The following is a 26174-nucleotide window of genomic DNA, read 5'->3' on the forward strand; positions in this document are numbered from 1 at the left end:
TGCTAATATTTATTATGGTTGTGCCATAAAGAAATCAGAGCATGAGAATATTTTTTAACACTGACTGTTAGGGATTAAGTACGGGAATTTTTTTTTCCGAAACAGGACTCCTCAGCGAACTCTTCAGCTGTACAGGTGTACAAACCTGGTTGGCTGTGTGAATTTATGTATTAAGTTATTTATATATCGTCTACATATTACACAGTGCTTCACAGAGAATACTTCATTATTCACATTAATTACTGCCCCAGTGCAACTTACAATCTATACCCTGATACACAATCAGATCCTACAGTTAATTTTGTCAGCAGCCAATTAACATACCAGTATGTCTTTGTAGTATGGGAGGAAACTGGTGTACCCAAGCAAACACAGAAAACTTATAAAGTCCGTATAGATGTTACCCTGGTTGGAATCACCCCGTTGTCCACAGTGCTGTGAGGCAGCAATGTTAAATAGTGTGCCACCAAGTTGCCCTGTTGCTTTTCTCATCCATAGACCAATGAGTAACGAGGAGGGCAGAAAACAGCCTGCAGCTCCGATCTCTCTCCTCTCCTGCTCTGTCCTGATTGGTGGTAAAGTTGAAGGAGATTTTGACCACTGCTGCTCTGCATGGCAGAGCCGAAGTGGACCGGTGCCGTGCACACAGCAATAAGTTGGTGGGGATGAGAGAGCAGGGCTGCCTGGCATCCCTCTACCAGAGAGACCAATATGGTGAGGTATGCCTTTTGTGGGAAAAAACAATTCTAACAGGGACTCGGTTAATTTTATTACTGAAGGGCTTAAATAAAAATATATTTTTTATTACTTGTCCATTATGGCTCATTTACACCTGTTTGCTTTCTCTGTGTTTTTCTTGCGTATGTAAATGCATGCAGTGTGTGTGTGTGTATTCAAAACTTTTATTTCTGATGGTGTAATTCACACTTTTGTGTTGCAAACCTTAAAATGGAGTTAGTTTTAAAATATACTTTCATTTTTTGACTATGTTTGAGGAATGTGAAGTGATAAATGGGTGTTTATTGAACAAAAATGTTTTTTTTATTCATTAAACCCATTTTACAATATTAACCTCACTTGACTGGAAGCTCTCTCAAAGTTGTTGCTTTATGTATTCTGAGAGCGAAGAAAATTGTACAGTAATGGATAGTCTTAATGGGTTTTTGTATAATTGTGATATGTCAACATGCAATAGAAGTTTAAATTTACTGCAGCATTCCGTCCTGCAAGCAGGCTCAGAAAGAGCGGAAGTAAATGTTAAAATATATATATTTATATAATTTTTTTTTACTTTTTGACTGTATTATGCCTGACTGTTGTTGTATTCGAACGATATCGATAAAAGGCAATGAACAGTCTTAGATGCAAAGTTGTTTATTCGGTACAGGTTACAGTGTGATTGTCATAAAGGTGTCAGAATCAGCTGGCATTTTATAAGGTATAGAGTCTATTTTTAGCATGCATATCTTTTATACTCAAAGTGACATAATGATTTTTCTAAATCAATCAAGAATCATCTTAATTACGTATAATGTTTGTCTCAGCAATATTGGTATAGTTCCACGTTTAATTTAGACATTGACCAGGTGTCACGCCATTTCTTTATCTGGCTTTATCCGACTTATTATGCTGACATTTTTGTATTTCTACCTCCTATCCTGTCTATACTCCTTATTCCTGTCCTTAAAGCCCTTATCCTGCTATTCTCTTTGACATTTATCTCATTATTTATTATGTTGTTTGTTATCAACTTAGGTCATATTGACTTTGCTTAAGATTAGTAAACCATTTCTTAAAGTGCAAGTATTAAAACATAATATTTTCTGTGCTTGGTAATGTGTTAATGTATATAATTAATACTTTTTGGAATAATATGGATTATTGTGAATTATTATTTCCACACTGTTCTTTCATGAAGCTTATTACTGACATGCTTCTCATACACTGAAGAAATAGGAGGTGCATTGGTCATCCTCTCCCACTTCTGTGGTATCTTCCTCACCAAACAGAGGATTAGTTCCAAACACTGAAAAGATGAGTGTCAGGGCATAATCCAAGAATCTATTTAATACCTGCTAAAAATGTTTTCACAGGACTGATTCCAACTAGAAAAGCTCTAGCATTAATAGTGTTCAAATCTCTCCATACTTCCACATTTAAGTATACTTTAGCGATTTCCAAAGCAGCTGCATGCTGGGGGCGTGGTCACAAAAATAGCATCATACTGGCCCCATCTTTCTCTCAAACTATACCATACTCGCCCTATTACAGTAGGGGGCTGGGTCAGGATAAAACGATTAGCCCCGCCCCCACCCACTTCACCAACTGGATGCGGGAAGTTGCCCGCTCTCTCGGGAGCCTGGGAAAACTCTCAAAAATTTTGGAGTCTCCCGGACATTCCAGGAGAGTAGGCAACTATACATTTAAGTGAAAAGGAAATGCTCATTATTTAGGATGAAGATGCTGCATGCAAAGTTTTGTGAGCATAATTGCTCGGGTGTGATAGTAATCACTTTCGTTCTTTGAATCCGGTTCAGAGAAATCCGACAGATCTGAAATTTGAGTAATGACTTGATTTCTCACGCCAAATTAGAGTCTGAAATCAAAAGCAAAACATTTTGGTAAAATGTCAGATCTCGTGAGTTTTGGATCGATATTTTCTTTTTATAGCTCTCCCCCTGTCCTTAGCTGTTTTAGAAGTGATAGAATGTGGGTAGGACGGTTGCTGCAATTATGTGCTCAGAAATTGGTTTGCAGAGGGTTGGAAAGGGGGAATTGTGTGCTGATGAATTTGGTGTGAGAGAGCAAAGAGACTAGCAGTGGCCACTGGTTGTAATAGTAAGTAAACTAATTACAAGTACATACTGCCCAACTGTTTTGGCAGATGTCCCGATTTGTGGGTTGCAAAAGGGGTGGGATTGAATGGGAAAGTGGGTGTTTTTTTTAACCAAATATGACAATTTGTGGACGGAGTTTGGGCATAACTGGGCGAAGTTTGGGCAGGGGCAGGGCTTATTTTATTCCGCTTTCCAGATTCTCAGTTTTGGGAGCTGTGGGAGTAGACACAAATTATTCTTTCTTGATTTTAAAATAAAAATGTTACAATCAGAAGGCAGTAGTGCAAGGGTCAGTATCAGTGACATCTGAACCATTTAGTGGAGAAAAAATAGGGTGCTGTATGACTGTGAGTAGCACGCCCCCCCAAAAAATATATTTTGTGCTTTTAAAATTCCAAGTGTTTAAATATAAAAGCAACTGTGTAAGGGACAGTATCACATTAGTACTAGTAAGGGGCCAAAAGACTGGGTCTGGTGAATGAAATGACACAGTGTGCTAGCTCTACTATACTGAGGGAATGAGGAGGATAATGATCATGCTACCGGCACTGCTGCTGCTGATGGCGAGCCACATACCCAGTGTGCTGTCACAGTCATGTAGTCTTTTGTTTAATCAGTACCACTTGTCCACATATCTGTATTTAAGCGGATAGTTGGTACAATGACATTTTCGAGGGACTGATTTTCTTTTTGTTTAACCTCCCGTTACAGCTGAGGAATTGCTGTTTGGGAGAAATGGAAGCAAAAACACATGATGGTAGCGTGGACACATGATTGTGGAGAAATGGTAGTGTGGACACAGGATCTCAACTAAATTGCTAAAACCTGATGCATTGATGGCAGAAATTGGATGCACATGCAATGCTAACATAGCTATCATAGATTTAGTGATCTACTGTGCAACAGGATGCTGACTATCATACTTACAAACGCTAGCTTCTTTGACAATTGTTGTATAAAATTATGTTTACTCTTATTGGTCCCCTTCTGTATAGAAGTTTCACCCCCAGCAGCAGCAGCCATAATGTGTAATCATGGAATCATGGATTGCATTACGACTGTCAGTTTGCATTAGAAAATTGTATGCTGGACTACTTACTAATAATGAGGAGGTTGATGATGAAGATGTTGATGGTAAGATGTTGACGGTGAAGATTGCATGGATTACATTCTGTTGCTAGCTGATGCTGGACTGCTTGTTACTAGATATGATTTTCCACCTTTTGATAAACTACTCGAATTAACTTGTTGCAAATAACGTAACAGGGAGATTGTAAGCTTGCTCAGGGCCTTCTTGCCTCTCTGTCTGTATCACCCAGTATTGTTTTATTATTTTGTTTGTTCCCAATTGTAAAGCGCTATGGAATATGCTGGCACTATATACATAAATATAAATAAATGATGGTGAAGGGAGGAGATGCCTTGATAAATGTTATCTGGATTGGGATACAAATATTTCCACACTCAATAGGTGGATTTTTGTTCTATTACCTGGGCATGATAATGCACTTATCGTGGGTGTCATGAACAGAGAGAACTTACAGTTATTTATAAGGGTTAACCCATCACATTATTGTGGGGAATAAGGCCTAAATCATAACTGCAGTGTAAATATTATATATCAAATGAATCCATTGATAAGTTGAGCTACTAAAGTGTAACATGTGAAGCCAGAGAGTCTCTGTGTGAGTGTATTTGGTGGCTCTGCACATCCCAGTGTTAGAAGATGCAGTGTCACCTGTAGCAGATTCAAATGCCCCTGTGGTGAGATATATCCTTGCCTGGGATGGAGTTTTAACATCTGAATAGACTTTTAGGAACTGCTCAGCATGGTATCTGGCTCAAAGAGACCATGTGCTATAGTATATAGACAAGAATAGTTTTTAAAATATGCCACTTAAAATCAATAAAATAGTGATCAACCACAAATTCCTCAATAGCATGATGAAGGGCAGCTCATATGTCAAATTAAGAATTCTGACACAAAGAGAACTTCAGGAAATGAGTATAAGCTCTACTAATACACTGTATCTAGGTTTGGTATCAAAAGATGGACAAATTCATAGGGGATTTATTAATAATAAAATTGGGTCTGGGTGACACTCCACAGAAAAGGTAGGTAACATAGTAGAATTGGGTAGTAAATAAGACAACATGGCAATGGTGATTGAATAAAGTATCACAGACCACAACCCCTGGGAAGTGGAAAACAACCCCTGGGAAGTGGGAAAGGTGTCTTTAAAAAGCTGAGACCAGTTAAAACAAATTGTCAGTTTGTTGGGAAAATCAGTCCACATTGATAAACTGCCCATCTTCCTAGTCAATTTTCCATGGCACAGATTATACAATTCATGTAAGTTATACTCTGAATGTAACCCCTTTTATTTTAAACTGCTTTGCTTGTATATGTTATGTCAATTGTTTATTAATTATTTTTTTTTACATATATCTGTATGCCCTGTACCTTTGTATATTAAATCTATAAATTTAGTAAGTGGGGTCCTTGATACTCTAACGAATCCATTAGCCTGTTAAGAAGAATATAGCTCAACCAAGTTAACCCTTTGAATGCCGATGTGTGATTTGTTGATACATTTGACTAATAAGCCTAGTTGTGTGTTTGCATTTACATTTGTGTAACATTCTGGAGGTGTGAAGAATTAACCCTCTGTTTGCTGGTGTGGGCCTTGCTAGCCTGTGGCAAGACAGAAGCCTTGTGTGCCAGTGTGGGACAGTATATTGGGGTCCTATTGCCTGTATTCAATAGGTGGTGGCAGACCTGAAGTGTGTGGAGGTGTGAGAGCGCTGTGTGGGGGGGGGGGGGGCGATTCAGTGGGTCTATATCCTGTGTGATGGGTACCGAGAGACTGCGGGCTGGAATCGCATGTAACCGCATACAGCAAACACCCCAAGTCACGAAAGCTTGAAGCGTGTTCTTGACAATGGGCATGAGGTGGTACCACTGGTGACTGACTTACTCGGACACACACATCATTCTCCTCATTATCTGGTTCAACACATTGTAACATTTTCAGATCCACAATTATCCACCTCATCTTGTTGCACATTAGCAAGTTCCAAAGTAGCATCCTCAATTTCTATGTCTAAATCATTGTCATTACAACTCATCATCACATTTCCAAATGTATGCGGTTGAGGATATTCATTTGGTCGACATTCAGAAACATTAGATCGACAATTTGAATATAGACAGTATTATTAGGTATACAATTCAAATGTAGACTCTATTATAGGTTTAGGGATATTATTGTCAATCTAAAAATACTGTCTACATTTCAATTGTTGAACTAATAATACTGTCAATGTCATTATTATCGACTTTCCAACCATGTCTATATTATGATTAGAAAATGTCTTTGCCGTATGATGAGGTATAATCAATCTACCCAAAATGGCCAAAACAGATTTTGGTTTTTTATTTGAAATTGCATGAAGGTGTACTAAAAGCAAAGGTGATTTTTTCTTCTAACCACCACCAACTAATTTGTGGTTCTTACTTTGGCACCAATCCAACTTTACAAAATGGCAAAATCTGCACTTGAAAATGGTAATGCTGTTTTTAGTTTGTATTGTCTTTAATGAAACCTATACTAGGATATGGTAGCCTAACAAGGCAAACTATTTTGACAAATCTACTGAATCAAATGAGTACCCCTGTTTGTTTTATTAAAACAAGGATAGGGGAGATTTGAAAGGGGGAACCCTATAGTTTCCTTGAACCAGAGTGGGTGTTACAAAACCCCTCTAACACTCTGGGTTCTTTAATGCATTCTGCAATAGGGGGAAGATCCCTCCCCATCCCTGGACTTCTTAATTATTTCTGCAGTGTAGGGTTTATTCTAATAATAATATCTTTTCAGTGGCTACATCATTTGCTACAGGTGACTGCTCTTTTTCAAATGAGGGATTCCCTGAACCTGTGGGTGTCAGGGTTGAGGAGATAAGGTGCTTTAAGTACACATTGGCTGTAGTGTTGTGGCTTCCACTGACAGTAAGTAGCTGTTGGGGAACTTTCAAATAAGGTCCCACCCCTTCCTCGTTTAAAGTCCAGCAGTGCTAAGGATGAGTGGAACTACATATAACACTTTTCTATGGATGATATTTTCATGCAGTAAAATAAAGGGCTCCCAACAATTGAATCGCTTGACTAGCCCTTGCAGGACTCTCATGCTGAAGTGGAAATTGGGTGATTGTACCTTCTCACCTCTTTTGCTTTAACAGCTTGTATTTTGATAGACAGCTGAAAGGCTCTGAAAATTGTGACTAAATGAGTGTTAATGGCAGGCAGGACAACACAGTTTAACATCTGGTACAACATTTAAAGTTATTTTATTTATCTTTAGTCAAGCAATCAATTAAAATCTGCAAAAGCATATGTTTGTGTTAAGAAATAGGATCTCATCTGTATACCTGAACCATTATATGCATTCCTTCCCTGTCAGTAACAATGCCTAGGACTCTCATGTGTGTAGCTATGTGGTAAGCATCGCTGCATAGCCAATCTCTTGCTGGCATTCTCCACATACTCAGCTGATGTCTCATACATCCAGCTTGTTGCTGTGTAAATAGCAACCAGCATCTCTTCAGGTTTCAGTTTACAGCATCAACTGTGCAATCACTGCTGATTTCATGCAGCCAGTCTTCCAGCAACCTCTCATTGGGTTTTGCTGACTTTAATAACTGCTTCCTGTCACCACTCCAATGCTGATGATAGTTCCTGCTTGACCTAGTGTGCCTTGTATCCTGACTTGCTCTAACTAATTGACCCGTATTGTTTTAAGCATTCTCTGTATTCCCCTGCTTCTGACCTTGGCTTTTTAAATGGATTTGCTCTCATAGCTCTACCTGCCCTGACTCTGACTTGTTAAAGAAACTGCTGTCTTCTTCTGCATTCTGACCTTGGCTTGTTTAGCGGATCTGCTCTTATATCTCTTCCTGCCCTGAACTTTAGCTTGTTTAAAAGGAAATGCTGATGTCTCCTGCTTCTGACCTAGGCCTGTCTGTTAGTCTGCATTAACCTATGCCTGTCTGGCTCTGAGTCCTGCTACTAACATCCTGGTTGCTTACTATCTGCTACTGTGTGCTGTCCATTGCAGCAGGCAAGTGCCAAATCATTCTACATTAACCCCTACCTGTCTGGCTCTGAATTCTGCTAATAACATTCTGTTTGCTCACTACCTCCCAACCGTGTTCTGTCCACTCCACCAGGCAAGTGCAAGAGCAACAATATTTATGTTCTCTAAAAACCCATCTCTTTTTTAAACATCAATGCACCCTCACAGCTGTCCCTATCTCCACTCTAAGCCACAGTCGCTCCGCTTATTTCACCTGTGCTCTCTTCCACTTAGAATGTAAGCTCTCTAATGAGTCCTTCATACCCTTCTTTTTCACGTCTTCATTTATTTTATCTGATTTGTATGTCCTTGTTTTATGTATGTCCTGCTTTCCCTACTGTGTGGCGCTGCGGAGCACTGTGGCAACTTACAAATCTAGGATAACAATAATAACTGCTACTACCCAAGCTCAAGTCCTGGGGGCAACCAGGTAATGTGAAATGTAAGAAGTTCCTCAGAAAGGGGTCTGCTATAAGTGAAAATCTCGTGAAGCCGTTCTAGCAGTTGAGGATCTCATGCTACTCTGCCCTTAAGAGTTTGGTCATAAAAATAAATATTTAAAAATTACACATGGTCCTGTGGTTGTCAAGTAATAAAATAAACCTTTTGCATGCACCTCTCCTTTCTTACTCTCTCTCCTTACTTCCCTTGTTTCTCTTAGAAATACAGAACTTGACAGAATGTACGAACCACAACACCCATCTAATCTGACCATTTTTAATACTTTCATTCTCAGACCCTATTGATCCTTACCTTTTTTTCAGATTTAGGATAGTCTTATGTCTATCCTGAGAATGTTTAACTTACCCTACCATATTAGACTTTATCAACCCTGTTGGAAGGCTGCTACTTATCTACTACTTGTTCTGTAAATTAGTCTTCTGTAAATTCTTCCTCAAAAATCTGCTTAATCTGCTCCAGTATTAGTGCATGTTCCATTTCTCTGTACAATGCTTTCTATCTATACCTTGTTATTGTTCTAACATATTGCCTCTGTCTCTTCTCTGCTCCCAGCTATCATCATCATCATCTATTTTTTTATATATAGCGCCACTAACTCCGCAGCGCTGCACAGAGAACTCATCCACATCAGTCCCTGCCCCACTGGGGCGTACAGTCTAAATTCCCTAACATACACACACACAGACCAAGAGAGACTAAGGGCGATTTAATAACAGCCAATTAACCTACCAGTATGTTTTTGGAGTGTGGGAGGAAACCAGAGCACCATGAGGAAACCCACGCAAATACAGATAAGACCAAGGTCGGGAATCGAACTCATGACTCCAGTGCTGTGAGGCAGGAGTACTAAACACTAAGCCACTGTGCTGCCCACAAGCTATACATATTATAGTTCGTTTTAGTCTTTTCTTGCAGGTTTTATGACAAAGACCTTGCACCATTTTAGTAGCTGCCCTTTGCATATGTCTAATTGATGTCCTTTTGATCTAGCCTCCAGAACTGAACACCCTATACTAGCTGTATTCTCACCAACTTATATATAGGGGACTCTCCCTCATTCTACTACCCTCTTTTTATGCAACACAGCATCCAACTGGCTATCTCCATTGATACTACATGGTCTGCCAACCTTGAAGTTACCGGAAATCATGACTTCTATACCCATTTCCTTTTCAGTAGTTGCCATTTTTACTACTATTAATATATTCTGCCTCATTCTTAATGTTTCTTTTAGTGGAGATAGACGTCTTTATTATCTGTCCTGTTAACAGAAAAAGTATGGACTGTCCCAGATAATTAAAAAAAACATCCAAGAAATAAATGTCATGCAAGCATGTAATTTTTCAAACTTAATCATCTAAGGGGCATATTTGTAAAGGGGCCTTCCTGTACTCGCCCGATCCACCACTTCAATTTGCTGATTACTTTTGTGTCTATCACATGGAAGTACTTCATCCGATAAGGTTATTATGAATTTTGATGACACATTACTTAACTTATTTTTTATTTTATTTATTCTTCTAGGAGTTATAAAAAATGGTGGTGTGAAACCAAATATCATTCCATCATACACTGAATTACAATTTTATTTGCGAGCACCGTCATGCAAAGATCTTGCCAAATTACAAGAAAAGGCAAATGCCTGCTTTGAAGCTGCTGCTGTTGCTACTGGATGCACGGTAAGTCTGAGATCCTTTGTGTATTATATAGGAGAATTATGATCTATGATCATTATGCTGATTATTACCATATCTGGGAGGCTTATTAACATAGTGTTACTGAACAATAGCACACTACATTAAAGAATCACTAAGCCCTTAAATTAAAACTTTCAGATGTGAACAATTAAGATAAAACGCATTGCTCAGTGTTACCTCCCTCCTCTGTCACAGACAGCTGGAGTTCTCTGACAGTTATATGACCATATCCTGTTGGGATCTAATCTAGGTCTACTGACTGTGTAGGCTTTTTGTTTATTGCAATTCTGTAAATGTATGCAGGGCCAAATTAATCCGAGGTCTAACTGGGCTAAAGCCCAGGGTCCTCGGGCATCCAGGGGGGCCCTTAACAGTGCTCAGCGGCATTATTAATCGGTGCAGGGGCGCCCCCGGCCCAATCAGTGCTGCTAAGCACTGTCACTGCAGTCCTTCCGCGGCGCTCAGTAATCTCCTTACTGAGGAGATCTTGTGAGTCTCACTCTCACGAGATCTCCCCACTAAGGAGCATACAGCGTGCCGCGGAAGGACTGCAGAGACAGGAGGAGAACAGAAAGCGGTAAGTACTTGGCGGTGGGCGGCTCACAGGGGAGGGGGGTCACACAGGGGCGGCTCTCAGGGGGGGAACCTCACGGGGGAATGCTGGCCCCCTTAGCCCAGGGGCCTCCATTCCCTTAACCCGGCCCTGTCTGTATGCACTATATTTACCGTCTGTCTGTCTATCTCCCTCTCAAATGGGGAAGAAATATGATCTAATTGACTGTGAAACAGTTGATGCCAGAATCGGTGATTTGAGTATGTGAGAAACTGCTGATTTCCTGGGATTTTAACGCAAAACAGTTTCTGGCATTTACTTATAGAGAATGGTGTGCAAAATAAAAACCATGCAATGATCGGCAGTTCTGTGGGCATGAACTATTAAGAGGAGGAGAGTAGGCAGGCTGGTTCAAGTTGACAAGAAGACGACAGTAACTCAAGTAGCCATGCTTTACAACAGTGGTATGCAGATGAGCATCTCTGAATGCACAGCACGTTGAACCTTGAAATGGACGGGCTTCAACAGCAGAAAACTACATCGGGAACTGGCAACGGCTCATCAAAACTGGACAGTTGAAGACTGGAAAAACATTGCCTAGTCTGACAAATTTCGATCTCTACTGAAACATGTAGATGGTAGGGTCAGATTTTGGTGTAAACATAAATCCATGAATCCGTCCTGCCTTGTGACAACAGTGCAGGCTAGTAGTGTAATGGTGTGGGGAATGTATACTTGGCACACATTAAGCCACTTACTAATAACTGAGCATCATTTAAATGCCACAGCCTAGCTGAGTATTGTTGCTAAACATGTGCATACCTTTATGGCCACAGTCTACCCATTGGCTACTTCCAGCAGAATAGCACGCCATGTCACAAAGCACACATCATCTGCCACGAACATGACAATGAGTTTAGTGTACTTCAATGTTCCCCATAGTTGCTTGATCTGAATCCAATCAAGCATTGTTGTGATGTGGTGGAACGATAGATTTGAGGCATGAATGAGCATCACACAGTTGCTGCAGATTTGACAGCTGCAATCATGTCAAGATGGACCAGGCTGTTCTGGGGGCAAAAGGGAGGGGGGGGGGGGCTACCCAGTACTAAAAGATGTAATAAAATGGCCAGTATGTGTGTATGCTTATGAATTTATAAAATGTTAATACTTTTTATTTAAAAATATTGCCTAAATAGTATTTAAAAGCTTTTTAAAAACCCTAATTGTAATGCAAATCTTGAACGCGAACAGTAGCCACAAATTTTGAACCACAATCTCGAATCTGGGTCACTTGGCAATGGTACGACGAACATGTTTGTGGCCATAGAACCAGCACCATTTGATCAAATTTCAAACTGTATCAAAAATGTTAAGTATCGCTAATTTCTGGAATTCTATTGTAAATCAAATCAATTCACAACTTTTTGCTAGCTGGATCAGGAATGATCTTTTTTTCAATCCTATATGATGTTAAATTGGTAATTTTAAAGACTTGCTTTGTTCTTCTTTCTTAGGGATCAAAAGTTGAGTTTGATGGACCTGTGTCTTTTTATGACATCAAACAATGTACTCCAATCACTTTACCACTGACATTCAAGAACAGAAGCACTGTCACATAGAGTTTGTCCTTTTTACTAGCAATCTGCCTTTTCCTTGTTTTATTATCAACTTCACAGAACACATATTTCACTAATCAAATCATGCACCTACTAAGATTTCACAGACAGTAGAGTCCTTGCCATAATTATCTGTGGATCAATCAATTGTTTTACAACACCATTGCTCTACTGCAGATTCTATCCATATTTTTACTTATTTGGCAGTGTTTCCCTTACAGGTAGAGTTGTGTCCTTCTAGTCATGATTACTACAATGTGCTTCCAAACAAAAGTCTTGCAAAAGCATATACAGAAAATGGCAAAATACTGGGAATGCAGTTTACAACTGATGCATTGGTTTTAAATGCTCTTTCAGGTAATTGTGTATGTTTGTAACATTTTAAATAGTTATTTTTTGGATAGTTAATGAGAAGTATTGTACATTTTTAAATTATTTAAAATTGCTAGAATGATCCTGCATTTTTTTAATCTGCCTGGAGTCCTCACCATGGCTAATCACTGGCGTTTTATCACATCAATATAGATTCCGAATTCTTTTTATGAGTGGTTAATTAATTTGATATGCTGAATATTGAAAGCCCCCACTGCAATTGCATCAATTAAATAATAGTAAGTTTTAATAATCCATTTTTAATAAGTTTACGTGTTCTATACTTCCTGAAAATAGAGTTTAGTTGATATGCTAGTTTGTGGCAAGTTATTGTTTTCTTGGGGGGAAAGTGATGTTTAGGTTGTCTTTGATAGATCTTGTATTTAGGAAATTGCAGAAATGTTAAAATTAAACTTATATATATATATATACCATTAGGATATTCTTATCCACCACCGTTTAAAAAGCTAAACATGACCAGTGTTGCCAACTCTTCCACTTATTTTATTTTGTAACTGGTAACCGCTATTTTACGGACATTAACGTTAAATATTATAAAGATTAACAACAGTTATTCATAGATAAGAGAGTTATGCTTAACGTTAACTTAATTTCCTTGAATTAGTCCATGGCAATCCTTAAATGGGTTAACCTTCTTATTCAGCTGAGTAGAGACTGGAAAACAAACACCCCTGGAGGATATGTAAGTTGGCTCTTCTTTCCTGGAGGGTGAATGTATCAAGCGTTTTGAGATGTTGCCTATAGCGACAAATCAGATTCTAGTTTTCATTTTGTAGAATGTACTAAATAAATGACAAATAGAATCTGGGTCACTATAGACAATATCTCCAGTTTTCAAACCCGCCAGATACCCCGGCAGCTTGATACAGTTACCCTTTGGTGTCTTTGAGAAACTTCCTAAGCTGTGCTATAAAACATAAACAGAATACGGGTGGCAACATTGGCCCTGGAGTATTTCAAGGAAATAAAATTAATGGTAAGTATAATTCTCTTTACTTGTCGTACTGTCTAGCAGCCCTGACAATGGGATGTACCAAAGCAATAGTCAAATAATGAAGGGCTTCAGAACAACCATACTGAGAGTGCTTAATTGAACTATAACAACTTCAAAACTCATCTCTTCCGCATTGCCTACCAGCCTTCCACCTAACCCTCTCTCCATGCTCACTCTCCTCACTTCACTCCTCCTCAGTAGAGGGGAGCGCTTGCTCCCCTCCTCCGACATCCTCTGTGCCTGTCGTCTGTCTACCCTCCCTATAGGATATAAGCTCGTATGAGCAGGGCCCTCCTCCCTTCTGTCTCGCTACCTTCTCTTCTGCTCCAACCTCCATATATTTGCCTTGCCTGGAGCCTCTGAAGTCTTGGTACTACTCGTTTATTGTTTTGTACTGTTATTCCCTGTACTGTCCATTGTTTGTATTGTGTACGGCGCTGCGGAAACCTTGTGGCGCCTTATAAATAAACGATAATAATAATAATAATAATAATAACTTCTTCAAAATGGATCTTACAATTTTGTTTCTGCCCATGTGTTGATTGCTGTTGCTTTTAGCATCATTTTATATCTTCTGGTACCTCCTTGTTAGGGGCTGACTGGACTGGGGGGCAGAGGGGCATCTTTCCACTGTGTTGGTCCCATGTTGGGCTACCTTGGGCTGGGTCACTGGGCCACCTGAATTTTTTTTTTCCTTTAAAAAGTGCCTAATAGTCTTGCCCCCCCGGGCTAAAATTTGCCAACCCTCCCTTGCTCCTTGTCGATTTATAAAGGTAGCTACTGTTCTGTTTTTAGAAAAGATCTTTGGGTTTGTGTCTAAAGAAACACTGAAAATGCTGAATTGCCAACTGCACTCATTTCTGGAATGTTTGAATGCAGGTGTTTTGGACTCACTGCTGGACGATGAATCTGTATCAATCATACCAAATGACCCCCAGACAGAGGCCTTATTGTCTCTTGTCTGTTTTCTTGTCTAGTGACAAAGTATCCTTGACTCTATCCAGTTAATTATTTCCTTAATTTGTTTAGGGGTTGAGTAGTATGAATCTTAGATTGAGAAGTTCAAGCTGTACAGAATACTCCAATATAGACATCAAGTATTTTATTATTTTATTATTATTAATATTTATTTATAAGGCGCTACAAGGCATCCGCAGCGCCGTACAGAGACAAACAAAATCACAATACAATGGGAGACAGCACAGTACAGTAAACACAGCAACTCAGTATGCTCAATGCACAGCTAGAGAGGGCGGGGAAGGGGGAGGGAGGATCCGAAAACGACGGGGTCCAAGAAGGGGGGCGCGGAAGACAGGGAGACCCCCAGGGGGGAGGAGGGAGCGAAAGTGGACGTGGGGTGGAGGACCTTTGAGGAGGAGGGCTAAGTAGCTGGAGAGCAGAGTTAGAAGTTTTGGAAACAGGAGGAGAGATGGCCCTGCTCAGAGGAGCGTACAATCTAAGGGGAGGGGTGGACAGACAGAGAGACGCAGGGGAGAGAGGGAGAGTAGGGGGACAGAGGCAGAAGATAAGGTAGGAAGTTAAGTGGGAGACAGAAAGGCTTTAAGAAAAAGGTGGGTTTTTAGGGCCCGTTTGAAGCTGGACAGATTAGGGGAAGTTCTGATGGAGGGAGGGAGCTTGTTCCAGTGGAGGGGGGCAGCGCGGGCGAAGTCTTGGATACGCGCGTGGGAGGAGGTTATAAGGGGGGAAGAGAGGCGACGGTCAGAGGCAGAACGGAGAGGGCGGGATGGAGCATGAATAGAGAGGAGGGTGGAGATGTAGGGCGCAGTGGAGTTGGCGAGGGCCTTGTAGGTGAGTGTGAGGAGCTTAAAGAGGATTCTGAAGGGGAATGGGAGCCAGTGAAGGGCTAGGTAGAGGGGGGAGACAAAAGAGGAGCGGCGAGAGAGGAAAATAAGCCTAGCTGCAGCGTTAAGGACGGATCGAAGGGGATCGAGATGAGAGTGGGGGAGGCCAGTGAGGAGGAGGTTGCAGTAGTCCAGGCGGGAGATGATCAGAGAGTGGATAAGGCATTTGGTGGCATCTTGGGAGAGGAAGGGCCGGATGCGAGCGATGTTGCGCAGCTGGAAGCGGCAGGATTTAGCAAGAGAGAGGATGTGGGGGCCAAAGGAGAGAGAGGAGTCGAGGATGACACCAAGGCAGCGAAGTTGGGGGACAGGGGAGATAGAGGTGTTGTCAGTAAAGGGTTATCCCATGCTCCACAGTACAACTAACTAAACAGTCCTTAATAAATCTCTCAGAACAAACCGTGCAGACCCAAGTGTCTGCCTGGAGGAAACTGTAATGACATACCTGTGTTTTAGACTCTGAAGACCCATTAATGACATCACATGGTCCTAGTGACATGTGGGCATACACACTTTTCATTCCCCAGCGACAGAGACTGGTAAATACAGTTCCTAATAGAACATGTGCATTAAATATATTTACATAGCTGCTGATGTCCACACAGGAATGAAGGAGAAATTGTACTGCTGCTTCTGGCCTTCTTTTATATAGAATCCCCAGCTGTTGCATCCTGAGTTAAACAAGAAGCATTCCAGGGAAGCTTAACCCTCATCCCTGTTTGCTCTGAACTAGTGTTCCACAGGGAATCCCTTGGAAATGAGTAACCCCACCCAAAAATATACTAGCTGTTCTAAAAAAAAAACCACTCAGCTGAGAAGCAGGAAAAAGACACAAGGAGGAGTGAGGGGCCACCTTATATACCAATCCATTAGTGTTTCATTTCCTCTGCTGGAGATTAACAGATTGTAAGGGCTGCCAGGAAAAGGAAAACCAACACACCTGTGCTTTTAGCTGCTATTCTCTGCTATGAGGCAATGAAGTCTCTCTTAAAGGAAAACTTCAAAAATGTTTTGAGTGGAGCTTTACGAAGGTAAGAGTACAAAACATTACTTATCCTTTGGTCCACTATTACACTGATCTGGTGGGTTCTCAAAAGCTCCAATGGTTAAGGGTTATGGTCCTCTCTTTTAAGGTGGATGTTTTCAAACAAACAATGGTGTTAAATGGATATGGTGTTCACAGGAGGGGCATCGATATCAATGCTGCCTGTTTGGCTAAAGTGGTAGCAGGAAAGGATTGTAGAGCTGGTTTGTTCGAGCTTTTGTGGGGTATGCTGGACTGAAGATTATCAAATACCAGGTTACTATATGGCGTACAATTGTGTTTGCAAAATTAGGTATTACCAGTGTAAAATATACAATTGTTTTCCATTCTTTACATGTTTTAAGATGTATTTCCTGTTTATAGGCTCTACAGATTTTGGAAATGTTAGCTTTGTAGTTCCTGGAATTCATCCTTATTTTTTCATTGGCTCTGATGCACTTAATCATACTGAAGAATACACTAAAGCTGCAGGTAAGCACAAAAAGGAGAAATCCATGTAGAAGAGAACATTTTCTACAAGAACATGATCGATGCTAATTTTAATTAAAAACGCAACATTCATATCATACAAATGTATTTCTAATACAATGATGAATATACATACATACACACAGCTTATAATAAAGAAATACCACTTGCCATTTACCACTTTTACCACAGTCTACTGTGCATGCAATTGATGTCAAAAACTGATAATTTTTTTATAGAGGACGACATGAAAAAAATTGTACCACAATGCTGTCCACATGCATTACATGTTTCTTTCTAGTAGAAAAATATGATAAACAATCACATAGTTATGCCACTATGCTAAGGAAATGAAATTATCAGTGAGTACAATTTGCTTATTTCCCTCTTGGACTTTATGGCAGCCCTAACGAATAGGATGTTCCCAAGCAAAAACACTGATCAATCCATGGATATATAATATTTTATTGATGAACTGTTGAAGAAATTTCCTTCCAAGCTTAGCAATGGTGTAAGCTACAACATCCAGAAGGTAATGTCTGGAGAAGGTATAAAGCACTGTCCAGCCTTCTTGTTTACATAATTTTACATTCATCATAAGCATTTGAAATTACTTCTCAATAACATCTCGCAAGAGTGACTTTGGATGGAGCTGGTCCTTGATGTGGACCTTCAGGAAGACAAAGATGATCCATCTTTATGAATTCCTTTGTTCTCGAGAGATCCACAGAAATTGCTCTGACCAGATCTTCTCTCACTTCATTAGTTTGCTTTTCACAAAGGGACGGAAGTACAATTTCTTGATATGAACTGTGGAAACTACCTTTAGACAAGAAGGCAGGATTTGTTCATAGCACTATTATATTGGTGTTCATGTTGAGAAATGGTTCCTTGCACCGTAAAACCAGAACTTCTTTCACTCTTCTAGCAGATGTGATTGCCAGCAAGAATATTACTTTGAGTGTGATCCATTTAAGTGAAACGTAATATAAGACTTCTGATACTTGAGCCTCCAAATATTTTGTGGCACTTTGGGACCTTAACCATGTTTTAATGTTCAGCAGAGTAATATAAATAATCATAATATAAATAATCATAATAATATAAATTGTGGTTGCTTGTCTATTTATGAATGCCACTACAGTCCGGTTGTCTGCAAAGATCTTGAGATGTTTGTTTTGCGCCTGTGGTAGCAAGTGTTGTTTTGCACACAGCTCTGCCCTTGCTTCCAGAATACTTGCATGTAGTTTCTTTTCCTCTTGAAGCTATGCACCCTTTACTACATCGGTGTGCAGATGAGCACCCCAACCTGCGGAGTTTGAATCTGTCTTTACCACATTTTATTCTGCTTTTGAGAGGGGTACTCCTTTTTAATGCTGGATCTTGCAACTAGCTGAGAGACTCTCTGGTGCTCTGTGTACGTCTTATAGCCTGATCCAGAGATTCTGGACTGTGATCCCACTAATGCAATACCTCTAGTTGAAGACTCCTCACATGCTGATTGAAGGATACCCTATGGTATCTAATAGCTTGAGACATTCCATTACTAAAGATTGACTTCAGTGTCAACAACAAGTTTTACAAGTCTTTGTTGTCACACCAATGCTTTTGCCTTTCACTGTATCAGTATTCCCAGAAATTGCAGTTGTTGAGAAAGACTCCTGACTGTACTTATCATCCAACCATGGTCTTATAAAAAAGCGAAATGCATATGATATGATATGGATCAGGCACTGTTTTTTCCTTATTACCAGAACAACATCCAGATAAGAGCAAACTGTGATTCCCTGCTGCCTAAGAACATCCATAAAAACCACTACTACTTTGGTAAAAATTCTGGGAGAAGCCAAATGACCGACAGATAAACTGGAAATGGTGTCCTCGATTAAAGAATTTGAGAAAATGTTGGTGTTGCGGTGCAATGGGACTATGGAGGTAGACATATAAACATTATGTAAATCTATCGATTTAAGGAAATCTCATTTCTCAATTGTATTGAGCATAGAGTTTCCAGCACCATAAGGTAAAGTCTTGCATGCACAAATTGATCTAAGTTTACTCAGATCGAGAACTATTTGAAACCCTCCTGATTGCTTTTCTACCATAAGAGTTTGGAGTAGTAGCCAGTGCCTCTCTGAGTGGTAGGTGCTAGAGAATTACCTGTTTCTCCATGTGCATCTGTAAACTCCCTCCTATGTACATGGGAATCTTACCACTTACAGATCTTTGTTTATATTGTCCCAAACCTAGTGTTCTTGCAGAGTGAGTATCCAGATACCTTCCCATCCTGCTGCCCACCAAGCCAACTGTAGGCTAGGAGTGAATGTGAATTTTTCGGTAGTCCTTCCTCCTTTCCCCTAAAGGAACGAAAGTGCTGCTTGAATTACTTTACCACATACTCTGTAGAATATAGTTTTACAGGACGATAGATTTGGGTCTACAATCCACTGACAAATGATGCAATTTACCTTCTGAGATTTTCTGAAACATAGCACCCACCTTTAAAGGGGATCTGATCGATTTTTACCATTGTTCTGCTGTACAGGGACGCAGCCAACATGGCTCTCCTAGTCACTACTATTGAAGCTACACGTGGTTGAAAACCTGATCATATCTAGTGATGCCTCAGAGGAAATCCATTCCCCTTTTCATGATTTCCAAACTCTTCAGCAAGTGTAGCCTACATATTTTTTCTTGAAAGCAGTTATGTATATTATCCATCCAGATTTTGAATGCCCGGGAAGACATGGCTACTCCAGATTTAATTACTGTCCCTGAGACCATATGAAGCTTTTTAAAATATTTCTCCATTTTTTTTATCTATTGAGTCCCTTAATGTACCTTCATATTCTAAAAGGGATAGCAGTTTTTTTCAGAAAGACAGGATACTGCAGCATCAAATTTAGGTACTGAATCCCATGAGAGACCTCCAGTTTCTTGAAAAGGATACATATTTTAAAACTGTATTGTTGCTTCTCCAATTGATCCCATTCCATATCCAAAATTTCTCAAATTACCTGGTGTACTATGAAGATTTTAAGTTTGTATTGCTTATATCCGAAAAAGGCACCATGTAAGGTATATGGGGCTAGCATATCCTGAAATGTCCTTAATATGCTTGATCAGTACATCCACCACTGGGGGTTAGGTGTCCTGGGTTCTTCTTTAGTCTCTACTTCACTATCTGATTTATTGTTAGATTTTTATAGCGCCACCATATTACGCACTGCTGAACAGTGAATATTTGTCATTCACATCAGTCCCTGCCCCATTGGAGCTTACAGTAAAAACATTAAAGCACCTCAATACACTAACCACTGCCTTACTCTGCTTTGTGACAGTAAAAGACAGAGGAAGAATTCGCACTATATACCTTGCGCTGGTCTCCTCTGAGTTCTGTCTCTAATCAGCTGGCTATGGGATAGTCTGCCATAGAAACTGAGGAGGAAATGGTATACTAAAAGGGAGTTTGTTTAATAACGTTTGGTTCTGCATGTGTTTTGTTTTTTACTTGAGTACTGAGATTATGCCTCCAAGTTATCTGTGCTCATTAGAATCAAAGTACCAGATTATTATTTTGAGTGGCACAGCAAGGGTTAAAGTATAGTGCTCATCCAGTCGGAGGATAGATCTTTGATTTATTCAACAAAACTGCAGTTGAAAAGACAGATCATTTTTCGTGATGTGCATTTTCTTTATCATTTTCTGTTGTTTTTTTTCTTTTACAGGCTCAAAAGAAGCTCAGTTTTATACACTTCGGACTGCAAAAGCATTGGCAATGACTGCATTAGATGTTATTTTCAAACCAGATTTGCTGGAACGTGTTTGTGAAGACTGGAACATAGTGAAACAAGTGGAGGAAGAAAATAATTCCAGTGCATATGATAAAGCTCGAGAGTCAAGTAGCGGAGCAGGATGTGCTTCATGAACAGATTTTCCTTCAGAATCTATATTGGGTGATAAGACTGTCTACACTTCAATTTATAGGGAAGCTATTGAGTGAAACCAATTTGGGTGGTTAGAAGCACATGTCCAAAAAATGTGAATGTGAAATTAACACTTCTGTTGGTTTATATACACTTGTAAATATTTTGCCCATGTTAGGTTATATACATTTATGTGTAGAGTTGTCATTTTGCAGCTGCATGTCACATCTGTAATGTCCCCCAATTGTGCAGCTCTATGGAATATATTCACCAACTTCTACATACATATCAACTCATGTTCCAAATAAGTCAGAGGTTCTGTTACTCACCTGTAAACCTCTTCAGGTACTGAGTTGTCAGTGCTGTTCAAGCAGTGGAGTGGTAGGTTGTTTCCTAGATATTGAAGGGTATATATTGCACAAAGAAGCCTTATGTAGATCACTTGTTTATGTGAACCATTATTATTATTTTTATTATTATTACCATTTATTTATATAGCCCCACTAATTCCGCAGCGCTGTACAGAGAACTCACTCACATCAGTCCCTGCCCAATTGGGGCTTACAGTCTAAATTACCTAACACACACACAGCCATTAATTCATCTTTATCTCTCCAGAATTGGACACTGAAAAAAAATCAGCAGTTTGCATTGTCCAGAAAGCTACAGTGCCTTGCAAGAGTAGTCAGCCCCCTTGAAAGTTTTCAAACAATACTTACACATACTTTACTAAACAATAAAACACATTTATAAAAGTGTCAGTACACATGTTCTACTTTTTTTTTCTTGTGTCTTAAATTTACTACAAGAATAACAGTTTTAGAACATTTTTTTTTCATGATCCGTTTCTTGGAGTAAGTGTTCAAATCCTGCCGACATAGGCATGCATAAAGTTAGCTGTGGCACGTGCAATACACATACAGAAATGTCACAGTCTGCCCAAGAAAATTATTTCAAAATTATTTATTGCCAATGCATGTAAACTGTCTATTCAACATTTTCGACCACATGCACTTTATCACTTTGCTATGTGACACAATATAAATGTAAAGACATTTTAGACAAAAACTAAAAAATATTTTGTCATATCCAACCACTTTCTGAAACGTACTGTACTATTTTTATTGCAAGCTCAACGCTTAACAAATGTAATTTTTTTTTTAAATCTGTTTATATTTCAACAGATCTTAAAGTCAAAAACTGAAATAAGCGAATTATTTATATATAATATTTAGTTAAATAGTTATACAAGGCACTGTATTTGTAATGCACATTTGTTTTTAGTCTTAACGAAAGATATTTTAGCTTGAAATACATTTTTTTTAAAGAATGAATATATTTCAGTAACTGGAATATTTGTACAATACTTTTTTCTTTGAACATTTGTGGGTCTAATTATTTAGCCATAAACAATGCAGTAACAGATTTTTCCACATGGTTTAGACATTATTTTATGTATCACTACTACCTAACGAAAGCCTAATGGATAGATATCTCCTGCATTAGGCTAAATTTCGCATTACACCGCAAACTCTATCATTTTCAATGGGGACTGCGGAGTGGGGCAATTTAACAAGCTCCAAAAGGACTGGCTTTTTGGAACTTGATCCCAATGTCTAATGCCATCTAAAGATGCTGCTAGCCGTTCTACTCTATGGGGAGAGCAATGCCGGAGAGGGATCTTCAGAACCTGGAGTTGTTATGTAAGGAAAATCATCGCCAGGAAAGACTCTGATCGGACGCAATGTTCCAGGATGATTTTTTAATAAATGGGCATGAAATATTATCCCTTATCATTGCGCTAAGGGATGATATTTAACGGGTCACCATAAGTTTGCCTTCAACTCTTGTTTAACACCACATATTCCATGCATTCATATTAGATTGTTAAATTAACTGGGTAGAGATTACAACAAACTGTGACAACTGTAAATCGCTACAGAATCTGCTGGCGCTATATAAATAAATGTTGATGATGATAAACTGTGTTCTGCACATAAATACAAATATGAAGACCATAGTGTATATACTGTATAGTAACACTGTCTTCTGTAGCACTGTACAAGTACTTATTGACCTTTTCCTGAGGTTTGCTGTGAAGTAAATTGGTGTCTTTTCTAAGCCCAATTTTGCTAATATCAAAACTATTCAATCATGCACAAACTATATGAAGAAATGCTATCACTATAAAAGACACACTTCTACAGGTTTACATAACCATTACTATTTTTATATCTGCATTGGTGTTTTTTTGTATAACTTGTATTTTTTATCTAATGCTTACTGGATTCTGGTCTGGGCTATGCTTTCAACTTTTATTACAAAAATATGCTGATTCTATCTATCTATCTGTCATATATATATATATATATATATATATATATATATATATATATATATATATTCCCCCAAATTGTTTGTAAGCATTTTGATATGCTTTGTATTTTTGTAAATTATATTTTCTCATATGGTAACTGAACTATGAACTGTATATACAATTATTGTTTTTTAATTTTCAAACTTAATTATCAAATTATCCTGCATAAACTGTAAACTTGTCACCTTGGACTGTATTCAAAAAGCAATAAATGGCCTAGTTAATAAACCAATGCTGTTTCCAAATAGGTTCATATCCTAATTGAGGCAAACAATGGTTAGCAGTTTGTAATGTAACATTTGATGAATCTGTAATAATGACTTTCAATATAGTTGTCTACCACATAACTGAATGTGCATCATTTAACTGATCCAAATATACCGTATTTATCAGTGCAAGCATAGTTGATGTTTGCATTGGTAAATCGTGTTTCTGTTACATTGATGTTCATTAGTGAAATACATGATCTAGATTTTGGTTCGTTATCTGGTTGAGAAAAGACACATGATAAAATTAAATATTTAATTGATGTTTTCATCATACAGGAGACCATTATTGAAGATCTTGAAAACTATACATAAAATGAGAAACATTTATTGACTTTTGAAAAACACAAATTATTTCCAGATTGTCCTTTCCAACATAACCTTTCTGTTACAGTGCATATTGCTGGAATAAACTCAGTAATGAATGAGCATGTTCTGCAGTTTGTAGTAGGATATTCTAATAAAGGGTGCAGCCATGTTAGCTGTAAAGTAGACAATAGAGGTTTGAAATTATAAAAGTAAGTGCTTTAAAGGCTAACACAATATAACAATATTGAAAACTTTCAAACCCCTGCCTTTCATGTAATGCTCTCCACTATTTTGAAGATTTGCTATTACTGCAAAGAAATGTAGGGTTCATGGAGACCGGAGCTCACCCCATTTTGCCCCTCCTTCTGAGTTCTGTTCAACTTGAACATTATCAAAACAGAATTCAAGGGATAATTGATCCTGTGAAGAGTATTTGGGGTATGAGACTGTAACATATGGGGCAATGCAGGGAGGATACTGGATAAAGCACATTTAGAGGTATTACTCATGCACACAGTGCCTGTGGTATGATCTGTCTAGGTCGTCTGTTCCCAAAGTGTGCGCCGCGGCACCACTGGGGTGCCGTGGCCCAGCCCTAGAAAAAAGAAAGCAAACAGAAACTTACCAATCCGCGCGGCGCTAGGACCCTGCAGCCTCCTCTCTCCCGCAGCTGTCACTGAATATCGACGTCAGTGACAGCTGCGCAAGAGAGGAGGCTGCAGGGTCCTAGCGCCGCGTGGATTGGTAAGTTTCTGTTTGCTTTCTTTTTTGTCTATAGCTGGCGCCTGGCGCGGGGCAGAGGAGGAGGGCAGATGGCAGAGGAGGGGGACAGAGAGCAGAGGAGGGGGGACAGAGAGCAGAGGAGGGGGACAGAGAGCAGAGGAGGAGGGCAGATGGCAGAGGAGGGGGACAGAGAGCAGAGGAGGGGGACAGAGAGCAGAGGAGGAGGGCAGATGGCAGAGGGGGGGACAGAGAGCAGAGGAGGAGGGCAGATGGCAGAGGAGGGGGACAGATGGCAGAGGAGGGGGTCAGATGGCAGAGGAGGGGGACAGAGAGCAGAGGAGGAGGGCAGATGGCAGAGGAGGGAGACAGAGAGCAGAGGAGGGGGACAGAGGGCAGTGGAGGGGGACAGAGGGCAGAGGAGGGAGACAGAGAGCAGAGGAGGGGGACAGAGGGCAGTGGAGGGGGACAGAGGGCAGAGGAGGGGGACAGAGGGCAGCGGAGGAGGGCAGAGGAGGGGGACAGAGGGCAGAGGAGGAGGACAGTGAGCAGAGGAGGGGGACAGATGGCAGAGGAGGGGGACAGATGGCAGAGGAGGAGGGCAGATGGCAGAGGAGGGTGACAGCGTTAGAGAGGGCAGAGGAGGGTGACAGCGTGAGAGAGGGCTGAGGAGGGTGACAGCGTGAGAGAGGGCAGAGGAGGGGGACAGCGTGACAGAGGGCAGAGGAGGGGACAGAGGGCAGAGGGGGCAACGTGAGAGAGGGCAGTGTGCCTGGATGCAGAGGGGGCAGTGTGCCTGGTTGCAGAGGGGGCAGTGTGTCTGGATGCAGAGGGGGCAGAGTGTCTGGATGCAGAGGGGCATTTTTGCATACAACTAAATAAGTATTTCTGTTGTGACCTAAATACTTATTACAATTTTTTGACCCAACTACTCCTAAAACAGGACTGCTCAGTAATTATTTTGGAGGGGTGCCTTGAAAAAATTTGGAGACTCTAAGGGTGCCGCGAACTGCAAAAGTTTGGGAACCACTGGTCTAGGTTGTGGCGAATGTGACTTACCTGCCACTGTAGATAGGGTTCAGTGAACCATATGGAAAATCAGCCAACAGTGTACACAAGTGTTTGGAGAAAATTTTACAAAACATGGACACAGCACAAATAAAAATTTTGCATATGTTTATCCACTGTTAACTTGTGTGCACTGTGTCTCATAGGTTTTCATGAACCCCATTCAAGAGATAAATGCAGTTTAGACCAAAAGTACAATAGCTGCAGGTAAAGGGCCTAAGTCATTAAAGAGAGCAAAGCATAAAAAAAAGAGTGACTTTCCAACTGGGCAAAACCATGTTGCATTGGAGGGGGAGGTAAATTTAAAATGTGAGGACAGATTATTAGTTGGGATACGGCATGTCCTAGATAAACTTTACATTTCAGTGTATAAATAAAGCTATCAAGCATTTGTGTGCTAGATGAAAAAATAGCAAGTGTTTAACTTATGTGCAAAATAATAA

General features: G+C 39.9%; 1 protein-coding gene across 1 annotated transcript in view; it reads left to right on the top strand.

Moving 5' to 3' along the window:
* Positions 1–24053, top strand: part of PM20D2 (peptidase M20 domain containing 2) — a 66007-nt gene extending 41954 nt beyond the window's left edge. Inside the window, exons 4-7 of the mRNA XM_075202766.1 lie at positions 9959–10113; positions 12525–12660; positions 16961–17068; positions 20794–24053. Coding sequence (XP_075058867.1) covers positions 9959–10113; positions 12525–12660; positions 16961–17068; positions 20794–20993 — 599 coding nt within the window. The 3' untranslated portion in view covers positions 20994–24053. The remainder of the gene's footprint in view (positions 1–9958; positions 10114–12524; positions 12661–16960; positions 17069–20793) is intronic.
* The last annotated feature ends 2121 nt before the right edge of the window (positions 24054–26174 follow it).

The sequence above is a fragment of the Mixophyes fleayi genome, chromosome 3 (assembly GCF_038048845.1).
Source record: "Mixophyes fleayi isolate aMixFle1 chromosome 3, aMixFle1.hap1, whole genome shotgun sequence".
Taxonomy (NCBI): domain Eukaryota; kingdom Metazoa; phylum Chordata; class Amphibia; order Anura; family Limnodynastidae; genus Mixophyes; species Mixophyes fleayi.